The sequence below is a fragment of the Volvox carteri genome (genome assembly GCF_000143455.1).
Source record: "Volvox carteri f. nagariensis unplaced genomic scaffold VOLCAscaffold_25, whole genome shotgun sequence".
Classification (NCBI taxonomy): Eukaryota; Viridiplantae; Chlorophyta; class Chlorophyceae; order Chlamydomonadales; family Volvocaceae; genus Volvox; species Volvox carteri.
Window position 1 is genome coordinate 714,058 of NW_003307568.1, and position 11,490 is coordinate 725,547.

General features: G+C 56.9%; 1 protein-coding gene across 1 annotated transcript; it reads right to left on the reverse strand.

Annotated features, from left to right (window-relative positions):
- Positions 1-73: 73 nt before the first annotated feature.
- VOLCADRAFT_92279 (uncharacterized protein) lies at positions 74-10,368 on the reverse strand (the record flags this gene model as incomplete). The annotated part of the gene is made up of 14 exons (XM_002951735.1): positions 74-141; positions 623-744; positions 1,648-1,895; positions 2,161-2,235; positions 3,364-3,753; positions 3,974-4,775; positions 5,772-5,827; positions 6,118-6,254; positions 6,749-6,845; positions 7,115-7,276; positions 7,401-7,456; positions 7,811-8,181; positions 9,352-9,861; positions 10,106-10,368. 14 exons carry the CDS (start codon positions 10,366-10,368, stop codon positions 74-76), a joined length of 3,357 nt encoding a protein of 1,118 aa, XP_002951781.1.
- Between the last annotated feature and the right edge of the window lie 1,122 nt (positions 10,369-11,490).

Genomic DNA, 11,490 nt, shown 5'->3' on the forward strand with positions numbered 1-11,490 from the left:
GAGGTTCATTCATTTAAATATACACAGACAGACACACAGACAGACACACACACACACACACATACACACACACTCACGCATACGGGTGAAATAGACCGGGCTGCCGAATGCTGATATGAGACACTGGGTTCCTCCGGTGCGCTGGGCGGCTGGAGGGGGAGCTCTCACCATGAAGGTGGAGGAATAATCCTGCATAGAGCCTGGACCAGGGGCTGTATTCCAGGTGGTGGTTGGATAACGAAACCGGGCGGCGGCAGGATTCGCAAGGATTTGGCTCCGGTGTGAGTGCATGGGTAGATCGTACAGCTGTAGAGGATGCACTTTCGGTGGGACGGAGGTTGCTTGGCCATGAGCTGGTGTATATAGCTGGCCAGAGGATTCGAACAGGTGACGGCGCCTTGCGTTGATGATAAGGGAGAACGGTTCGAACCGATATAACGCCGCTCCAATTCTGGAGTGCTCCGGCGGTCGATCCCGTTGGGGTACGGCTATGTAACACATACACACATACAGACAGACACACACGCAAACATACATACAGATATACACGCGCGGCTAAGATCATTAAAAAAACACGCCCGCGAATTCCCGAAAGCGCTCCCGCAAATCGCCACTCGCGTACCGTGCAGTGTGCCCGTCTCCTCGCGACCAACCCCCCGAGTTTTGGCCGTGCCCGTCCCAACCCTCCACACCCCCGACCATTTTCTCCCCTCCCCATTCTCTATCCCTGCGTAGCGCCTGCCCCTTTGGACGAGCAAACGTGCAAAAGGCCGGGAAGCTCACATGGTCCAAGTGTGACTGCCTCCAAGCGGCCCAATTGAATGAAGCTTCTATAACTGCTAGCCACTTCAACCGCCGCTTTAACAGCTCCTAAGGAAAGTTAAGTCCTTAACGCCTGAAGGCCCCGCCCGCACCGCTGCCCCGCGTAATGCCGCTGCCGCCGTCGCCGCTGACGCTTTCGATTGTGCGCGCCGCCGCTGCTGCTGCTGATGCCGCCGCGGCCGCTGCTGCTGCTGCAGCCCTCATGCGCTGGACTTCCGCCAAGATGGCGTCAAAGGAGGGTCTGGCCGTTGTATTTGCGTTTGTGCGTTTTGTGTGGGGTGGGATTTGTGTGGGGTGGGGTGGGTGGGGTGTATTGTATATTTAAAAATTGTGTTTGGCCCGGTGGTTGAAAAGCATCCAGAACCGCGACAAGGGGGCCCGGCTGGAGCCGCTCCACTCCACTCCACCCCACTCGGCTGCGTGGGCGACAAGCGCAACACACACAAGGACATGCACATGCACATGCACATGCACATGCACATGCACATGCACATGCACATGCACATGCACATGCACATGCACATGCACATGCACATGCACATGCACATGCACATGCACATGCACATGCACATGCACATGCACATGCACATGCACATGCACATGCACATGCACATGCACATGCACATGCACATGCACATGCACATGCACATGCACATGCACATGCACATGCACATGCACATGCACATGCACATGCACATGCACATGCACATGCACATGCACATGCACATGCACATGCACATGCACATGCACATGCACATGCACATGCACATGCACATGCACATGCACACGTCAACTACGCGAGCCACCATCGGCACCACCACTTACCGCTTCCGAGGATCAGCTTGCCAGCAGCTCTCAGCGAGGCTCCGGTAGTCGGGCGGCGTGTGGGGCGGCAGCACCGGCCGCAACCCCTGGAAAGCCACTTGGTGCGGAAGCAACGCCCGGTTTATACCCTTGTACGGCCGGTCCCCCGTAAAAAGCTCGTACAGGAGGATGCCGTACGCGTACGTGTCGCAGCTCTTGCTGATGTGGCCGTGCAGCAGCAGCTCCGGTGCCGTGTGCGTCAAAGTACCCTGCCAGGGGGGGGGAGACGGCAGGGGTGGTGATGTACGGCAGAGCGATGCTCGATCTGTACGGATGTGTGATGCAGGGACCGGCAGTAGCTTACAGAGGACCGAGTACGGCAGGGTACGGCATAGCTGCCACCCTGCGGAACTACAACAAGTTATAATCAGTGTATTCTCAGGGTCCCTAAAACCCTAAAGTAAAACCCCCTAAGAACTTCCCCTCCCCCAGCTCCGCAAAACATCCGAGAACCCCAACCACCACCCGGCTCACCTGCGCCGCAGATGCCGAGACGTGGGTGCCGTGCGCCGACTCGTCAACGTGTGTCGCCAAACCAAAGTCACCCACCTGGACATCGCGGATGGGGAAAACACGGCGGGTGCCACCAAAAGCCGTTAACTGCTTCAGGCCGCCCCCGCCTTCCCCCCCCCCGACGGGAAGGGGCGCCGGCGGACAACTGAAGAGGTGCAACTGCTGATAAATACAGGATCCAAATACAGGATTCAAATACAGGATCCAAATACAGGATTCAAATACAGGATTCAAATACAGGATCCAAATACAGGATTCAAATACAGGATCCAAATACAGGATTCAAATACAGGATCCAAATGCAGGATCCAAGTAATGGATCCAAATACAGGATCCAAATACAGGATCCAAATACAGATTCAAATATAGGATCCAAATACAGGATCCAAGTAATGGATCCAAGAGACACATACATGACATACACGCAAGCAAATGGGCAGGCAGGCACAGAGCAAGCACAAGGGAGGAAAGGCAGTCCGCAAAGCAGGACCGTTTCATACCAAAGCAAAACGCGGCAAACCTACTTACACCCTACCTACACCGATGGCCTCCCAGGGCTGTGTACGCCACGGAGTCACCACATGTGTGCGTGTGTATGTATGTGTGTATGTGTGTATGTGTGTATGTGTGTATGTGTGTATGTGTGTATGTGTGTATGTGTGTATGTGTGTATGTGTGTATGTGTGTATGTGTGTATGTGTGTATGTGTGTATGTGTGTATGTGTGTATGTGTGTATGTGTGTATGTGTGTATGTGTGTATGTGTGTATGTGTGTATGTGTGTATGTGTGTATGTGTGTATGTGTGTATGTGTGTATGTGTGTATGTGTGTATGTGTGTATGTGTGTATGTGTGTATGTGTGTATGTGTGTATGTGTGTATGTGTGTATGTGTGTATGTGTGTATGTGTGTATGTGTGTATGTGTGTATGTGTGTATGTGTGTATGTGTGTATGTGTGTATGTGTGTATGTGTGTATGTGTGTATGTGTGTATGTGTGTATGTGTGTATGTGTGTATGTGTGTGTCGCATCACAAACATAACACAGCAAATAGAGCGCGGCCAGGCCAAACAGAGCGCGAAACTGAAAGGACGGACGAGCTCCATGGTTCCATACTCGTGCACACTGCAAACGCGCACACGGACCTCGTACCGCCGCACCGCACCTTGGCCACGACCCCCGGCGGGAGCTCCGCTGCCAAGACTGAAGACGGATTGGAGCCATGGACAGAACTGCCGCCGCCGCCGCCGCCGCCGTACCCGCCAGCGCCGCCACCACTTCCGCCGGCAGCTGCTGCCGCACTGCCGTAGCGGGTCCCGGTGCGCGGCGGCGCCAGATTTTCCTCCAGGGAGGGCAACCTGGCGGCGGCCAGCCACAACGACCCGGCCTCCGAGATAGAAGAATCGAACCCAAATAAGCTGTCGTTGCCGTACAAAGTTGCCGCCGTACGGCCCGCGCCAGCGCCGCTAGCGGCATCGGCGGCTTGCGTGTAGGAGGGCGTATGGAGGCTTTCCAGGCGGTGGCAGATACCCGAGCTGAGCATGACATTACTCGCCTGCGGGGTCGAGTGCTATTTCGCGAGTGAGTGTGTCGGACGTGATTGGGGCCGTTGGTTCAGTCTTTTTGTGTAGCGGTAGCGACAGACGCCGCGATTGTGGTGACGATGGACGCGGATAACCGGTAAGAATCTTCTGATGGAAGTTTTTACTAAAATTGCACAGATGGTGCATTTTACCAAGACGCCAATACGCGTGCGCTGCCGTACCGTGCCGTACCTTTAGGTCGCCGTGCACGATCCCGTTGGAGTGCAGGTGCAGCATGGCCGACGCGACGTCACACGCCATCGCAAGCATCAGGTCGTACCGGTACGACGGCGTGCTCGTCCGGGCGCTGACGTCAGCCGTCGCCGCGGGGGGCGTTGCCGGCGCATGCGGATTCCTCCAACATCCCGCCGTCGCCGATGACGTCAGACACGTTATCACCGCGAGGCCATGTCGCTGCGCCTCCGCCGCCTCCGCCGTCGGAGCCGTACCCGCCACCAACGCCACTGACTCCGGCGGGGAGGTGCGCTGTGACGCTTCCCGGGGCAGTACGACGTCCACCTCGCCGCCGCCGCCGCCGCCATCTCCAGCGTTGCCACGCGACAGGGTGAACCCAGCTGGCGAGGAAGACGACGCCGCTGCTGCCGTACCCGCGCCTTCCTCTTCTTCGGCATCGGCGGCGGCGGCAGCACTGGAAAGTGTGGCAGCGACGGCGGCTGTGCTGGGTGCGGTTGTCGTGGAGCTAACCGCCGCGGCGGGTGGTGCCGTACGTTGTAGCTGGGCAAATGTTGCGGAACGAGGTGCCTTACAGGTCAGCCGGCAGGACATGGTGGTGTCCCCGTCGACCGGCCTGGTAACGATCAGGGATTCCATCGCCTCGTCAAGTTCCAACGCCGCGTCCCCCCCAGGCGCCGCCGGCGCCGGCGCCGGCGCGGAGACTGCCGTACAACCCGATGAGTACGGCACATGTCGCGGCGTGCGGGGGTGGAAGGCGCCCTTGTCGAGTGCCTCCCGAAGGGTTCCGAGGTCGCAGTACCTGTACGACACCAAAATACGGCGTATGGATGATCATGGATTAGTGTCCAGAATGAGTGTGTGTCTCAGTATTTGTGTCCTCGTCATTGACCTTCTTCTGTCGTGTCCTGTCGTATTACATGTCTTACGTGCGCTGCTTAGCTGTCGTCTGACTGCCGTATATTCCCGCCGCCATACTGCCCTGTCACGACAAACCCTCCCCCCTCCGCTCTCCCCGCTCCCCCCCCTCTGCCCTCCCCGTCCCGCGCCCCGCGCCCCGCCATTACGACCCACTCGAGGACAAGCTGTAGCTCGTAGCGGTGCGGGGGTATGGGCGGCTCCAACGCCCCGCCCACCATGCCGCTGGCCGCCAGCCTTGCAGGGAACCTGTCGACTCTCCCCCCACACACACGGCCGCCGTTGTACGGCACCGCCATCGCCGCACCGCACCGCAGCCGTTGGAACATTGATCAGCGCCGTGACGACAACGTCGCCGACCAGTGCGGTGGTGGCAGCAACAGAAGAAATAGCAGCAGCAGTAGCAGCGGCAGCAGTAGCGCGCGACATGGCAGCAATAGCCGAGGCACACAGCAAAGGCAACGAAGCATGACGGAAAAAAGAAAGAAGGAATATAGAACCTTAAAAATTCAAGATCCTTGAAATCAGTGGCGTTGGAATGCCGTACCCAGCCATATCGTACCAGCTAGCTTGCCAGCCAACAACAACAACAACAACAACAGCGGCACGAACGACAACCATACAAGGCTGCACCACACCACATCACCAGCTGTTGTCCAAAGGCTCCCCCGGGCTCGTACCCCCCCTTCCGTACGGCTCACATGTCCCCCCTTTCGTACGGCTCACATGTCCCCCCTTTCGTACGGCTCACATGTCCCCCCTTTCCGTACGGCTCACATGTCCCCCCCTTCCGTACGGCTCACATGTCCCCCCTTCCGTACGGCTCACATGTCCCCCCTTTCCGTACGGCTCACATGTCCCCCCTTTCCGTACGGCTCACATGTCCCCCCTGCCTACGGCACTGTCCAGAACCGCGTTGAAGTTGTAGCAGTACGTCTGGTGGGCTCGGGAGTGAGACGGGTAAGTGAACGACTAATGAAGTAATGAACAGACAAACAAACAAACTCGTAACAGAGAAACATTAATATATATAGTTTGTTTGTATGTCTATATATAATACTTTTTTTTATTATTTACTGGGATTCCACCGCTGACAAGGTCGGTCACATGGGGGTGCCATCCGTACATGGTACGTGAAAAGATACAAAGACACGAAAGGGGAAGGACCTGCTTGCGCTACTAAGAAATAGTAATACGACAGTGTGGTACGGTATACCGTACGGTACCTGTACGACACGCGGGTGCTGCGCCATGGACGATACGGCGGCCTCCATGACTGCCATGTGGTGGTGGCGCTCGTCCGGCGATAAGCTTGCTGGCAGCATCAGCACCTTGACGGCCACAGCAATGCCTTGCCACACCCCTAAGGAGCCGAGGGAAGGCGGGGGAGGAGGAGGAGGCGGGGGAAAGACGAACCACGAACGAGTGAAGCTGCTGCCAGGGCAAGAGTGTACCAGACGCAGAACTGACCAAAAGGCGTTTTTGAAGTGCGGCGACCTCGTGGGATGACGTTGTGAAGAAGATGTCGGAAAACTACCTACCTACCTACCTAGCCGCCAAGACTAAAATAAGAACGCAGAAGAAAAGCAGTAATGCCAAGCCGTAAAGAAGTAAAGATAGGCGGCGGGGAAGGGGCGCCCGTGCAACACATATGTCCGTCCGTCTGTCTGTCTGCCTGTCTGTACCACACACCCGCCTGTACGGCACGCACGAGCCCACTCTCCTGGACACGGTGTTCTCCCCGCCAGGAGGAAGAGACGCCGTTTCTCTCTCCGTACACACACATACATACATACATTACATACATACATATATACGCACGCACGCACGCGCCTCAAGCCATGAGCACGCGACTACCTCGGTACACGCGGCCAAACGCTCCCCGCCCGATGGGCTCCAGTATCCGGACCGCTGCGGACTGCCTGCCGCTGCACGCCAGCTGCCACCTCACCGCCTCCACAGAGGACGACGTGGTGACGGACAGCGGCGTGAGGCTCAGCCCCAACACCGCCCCGGCAGCAGCAGCAGGGGGGGGGTCTTGTGGCCGCGTTCTTACTGTACACGCTGCCGCCGCCGCCGCCGCCGTCGCCCCCCGATCTCCTGGTACAACATCGCCTGTTGGGGCCCCGCCACCGATGATGGCGGCGGCGGTAGTGATGGCGGTATCAACACCGCCAGCTGCAGTGTGGCTTGCGTGCACCTGACCCAACAGAACACCCCCACCATTGGCATCGCCACCACCACCGCCGCCGTTACCGCCACTACCGCCGCCAACAGCGCCATCGCCATTTCTTTTCCTGGCGCCGGCACTGGAGAGCTGGAAAGCAGCCGGCGCTCCAGACGCCGGGTAACCACGAAGGGCCCGGCAGCACACGAGGAGGAGGTCTAGGAGGGAGGACCGTCCGCCCGGGCAGTGGTGGCGCTGGTGTTGCTGGTGCTGCCTATGGTGGTGGTGGTGCTGCTGCTGCTGATGATGATGATGAGGTTGACTGTGGTTGCCCCGCCGTACAAGGGCGTACAGTGCGAGGCCTAGCAGCAGCAGCAGGAGGAAGAGGCCGACAGATCCTGAAGAAGACGCGGCGGCGGAAACGTGGACGGGTGCGTGACGGCGTGTGATTGTAGCTGGGGGATCCCGGAGGCAACACAACACAGCTCCACACGGACTCAAAACCCGGCATCATAAAGACGTAACGACACAAATAACACAGGCATACCACATTCACAACCATGCAGCTCCAACAAGCCCGCTTTGCAAATCCCGCTCAGTCCCCTCTTCAGTCCTCAATACTTTCCCCCCACCCCACCCCGCCGCCCGCGAGGGGCTCGCTCCGTCGCTCCTAAACACCTGCAGACACACAGGTAAGCTGAACATACCGCATTGACACACACACACACACACAGACACACACACACACACACCTAAGCTGGCACCCAGCGCCACCCGCCTCCGGGGTCCCGCGCCATCACTTTCTCCTGATGACGTCGCCGTCATCTCCACCTGCTGCTGCTGCGGCGGTGGCGGCGGCGGCGGCGGGGGCTGCTGTACTCCGCTCCCGCCATCAGTCCCTGAGCCCGCCGGCAGCAGCTGCTGCCAGCGCCCCGCTCCCTCCCCTACTCCCCCGTCGACCCCTTCTTCTGCCGTCGCCGGTCTCCCGCCTTCTTCATCGCTATCGTCATCTTCGTCGTTTGCGTGCGCTGCCAGCAGATCCGCCACGCAGCGATCCACCCCCAGCTCTGCCACACAACGGTCGTCCGTATAGTAGTCGCAGGCCATAGCGGAGTTCAGGTACCTGAAAGACGAGGACACCACAGCACAGCACAGCACAAAAGTTGAAAGTTCCTCGCAAGTGCGGGGCCCGTCCGTAAAAGCCTGAAGGGGGGCCATGGACTGCCAACAGCCATTGCTGCTGCGCCGAGTGAGGACGTGTTGACATATTCTCCTCCCCCGCTCGCCTGTGGCCTCAGCGCGCCTGCCTGAGCGCGATGTGCCTGTTGGTCTCCTCATCAGACCTCCCGAGAGAAAACTATCCACAGCTTTAAGGGGGACTTTCGCCATAGTAGTGCGCATTACGCGGCGGCCCCAGAAGCCAATATGCCCCCCTCCCTCGTCTAAAACTCCAAGCTGGTGGTCATTCACACTTGCAACAACCCGTTCTCGACCACTCCGCAGTCACAAAGCCAGCGGTAGGTAGGTACATGCAGCACGCTCTCGCGGCCTTTAGGACATTCGTTAATCTGTTTCACCACAGCCCCCGACAACCCAATCTGAAACGCATGAGCACCTGGTGCAATGGCCTATATAGGCAACACAGCCCCGGTGCGAGCGAGCCACCGCACTCGTGCGGTGCGGGAGGTGCCCTCATCTTGTACTGATACCGACATGCCTGCCTTCATAACCCCATCCGGTGACTCCGTGGTGGCAACACCCCCCCTGGGTCGGCTATAGGGTGTCAGCACACGCCCACCTCGCACCACCTTTCAGAATATCACCAATAGGCAGTTCAATGGCAGCATAATCAGCCACCAACCCCCTGTCGGCCCTGTAGGCCCCCTCACAGGGGCTGGGCTAATGCACCCGCCATACCGGCCAGGAAGGCAAGGACCCCTCCTGGCCAGCAGTCAGTGATACCCTCAACCGCCAGGGCCCCAGGTCTGAAACGAACGCTAGGTGGCACATTGTCCCGCCACGGCCTCTCGCCACGGAGATTCAAAACCTAAGAACAGAACAAGGGCGGCCCAATGGCACTGCAGTGGCCGCACTGAGATGTAGCTTATCGCTGTAGATTCAAATCATATCGGGATTTCTCGCAACTGCAACAGATCGCAAGACTGCTATCACGCTATTCCTCGACCAGTGGGTCATCAGCCATTGCGCTCACATCGATGAAGCCGGGGCCCCACACGCCTGGGCTGTGGTGCCGTACCGTGCCGTACGTTACGCGCGCCGCGTTAGGTCTTACCTGACCACGTAGCCGCCGTTGTTGTCCATTTTGAAATCGAGCATCTGGGTCATGAACGCCACGTCGTGGATGTCAAGGTACGGCGATCGGCAAAGCGTACGGTTTGCTGTCACTGCACCGCCTGTGCCATTTCCTGCCTTCGCCGCTGCTGCATTCGGCATCGGCCCCGCCTTTGCCGGTGGCCTTGTGCTCCAGCACAGCGGCGGGCTGCTGAGCTCCCCGAACACCTGCTCAGCTCCCGGTGATGACGACTGATTGCGACCAGGAGCGATTGTGGGTCGCGGTCGTGGCAGGCGCCGGAAATCTACGACCCCCATGGCCGGCGGCATGCACGCCAGCCGCCGCTGTATGACACCCACAAGCTCCACTTGCGCTCCTGGGCTGCGAGCCATGAAGGTCAGTCGGCTGCCGGTACCGCTGTAGCTGCGGAAAAGCTCAAGCGAACGCAGCGTCAACACCGCGCCTGGAACCAGCTGGATCTTGCCGTACAAGAAGGCAAAGTCCAGCTTGCTGGGTGAGCAGAACAAGAGCGGGAGGGCGTGAAGGAGGAACCCAGGTGATGATGATAATGACGATGATGATGGAGGAATTGGGGTTGGGTTGCAGTTGGCGATGTGTGCTAAATTGTTTAATTGTCCTGCGCTATTAGAAATTTTATTCCTCTGCAGCCCAGGAAAGCTGAGTAGAAACTCTAAACTAATGGATCGTTGTGTAATCTGCAAAAGGCTAAGTGCGTGCTGCTATGTCTTCTTACGTAAGCTGCAGGAATGAAGTTCCGTTGCTTGCGGCCGCTGAAAGAAGAAGCTCGGAGATTGGCACCGCGCCGCTCTGGTTTGCCCCAGTTCCAGATGGAGCACCTTCGATAGACAGGTTCCGACGGATAACCACGGCCGTGGTTGGCACATCCTTGGGATCCAATTGCAGGTCTGATCGAAGCTGGATGACCAGGACGGTTGGATGCAGGAGCAGCGTGAAGAAATCGCGGGTGGAAGTCGCAGCTGCAGTTCTAGAAGCCATTTTGCTTAGTTGAGAGGCTGCTTGCTGAACAGCTAAGCCGGCAAGTATTAAAGAAAGCAAGAGTAATGTTAAAAGTGCTGAGGTGGGGTTCTTCGCTGAGAGACTGCGTCTCATGTCGACCGCATGCTGCGGCGTAGCACGTTCCCGATAAGAGCAGAGGGTTTTTATTAGGATGGCTACTGTGTGCGTCAGCACGGCACGGATCGTAGACGACTTGCTGCAGGACTTTGGTTCTTTGGGCCTAAAGTTAACGTTCTGTGTAAATCAAAGAAAACCTTCGCGTCCGGTAGTGTCATGCACTTGTCCGGCGGCTAATCAAGGGACAGCGTTAACTCGGCATACGGTTGTCCTGAGCCATGCAGAATCGGGTATCATGATTAATGCCTTTCTTAGGGTTTCGTGGTTCTTAGACTGCTCACTCGTGGTTCCAGGCTCGGCCAGTACAAAATACAACGTAAAATGTTTTGTGTGGATTACCAAGATAAATAAAGGCGTTTTGTTGCCTTGCCTTTCGACAAATGATCCAGGCTGAATCCATTGCTGACCCTGGGGTCAGTCCAGGAAAGGGGAAAATTGTTGCAACTTAGGATCGTTCTCTAATGATTTATAAATGTAATTTATAGAAAAATACATAGGCGTTGGCGCGTTTCTCCTATTGCCTCCTATTGCCTCCTTGTCCATGGCTCCATTCTAAGGCCTATTTCAGGTAACATAATATAAATTTGGATGTTATGTATCAAATTAAATATTGTAATTGATGCCATTGCTTGTAATGCCTGGGGTCAGTTACGTACGGCCCGCGTTTCTGTGTTGTGCCAAGCCGGCCAGACTAGTGCTTGAAACCATCCTCCATATAAATTCGTTACCCTGATACCACTGATGGGCACTAAATATATCGTATTAACTAAGGAGAAGCGTTCACGATTATTTTGAACTCCTAAAACGGACTATGTTTCTGTAATTGTAAACATTGTCACCAACAATGTAGTCTAATAAATTCAGCTTATGTCTTGACGCTTGTTGCGCCGTTGCTGTTAGTCATTCGCAAGTTGTCGACCTAGCTAGCCACACGAACACTCAGAACTTCGCTATAAGAAATGACATTCTGAGGGCTGAACGTCA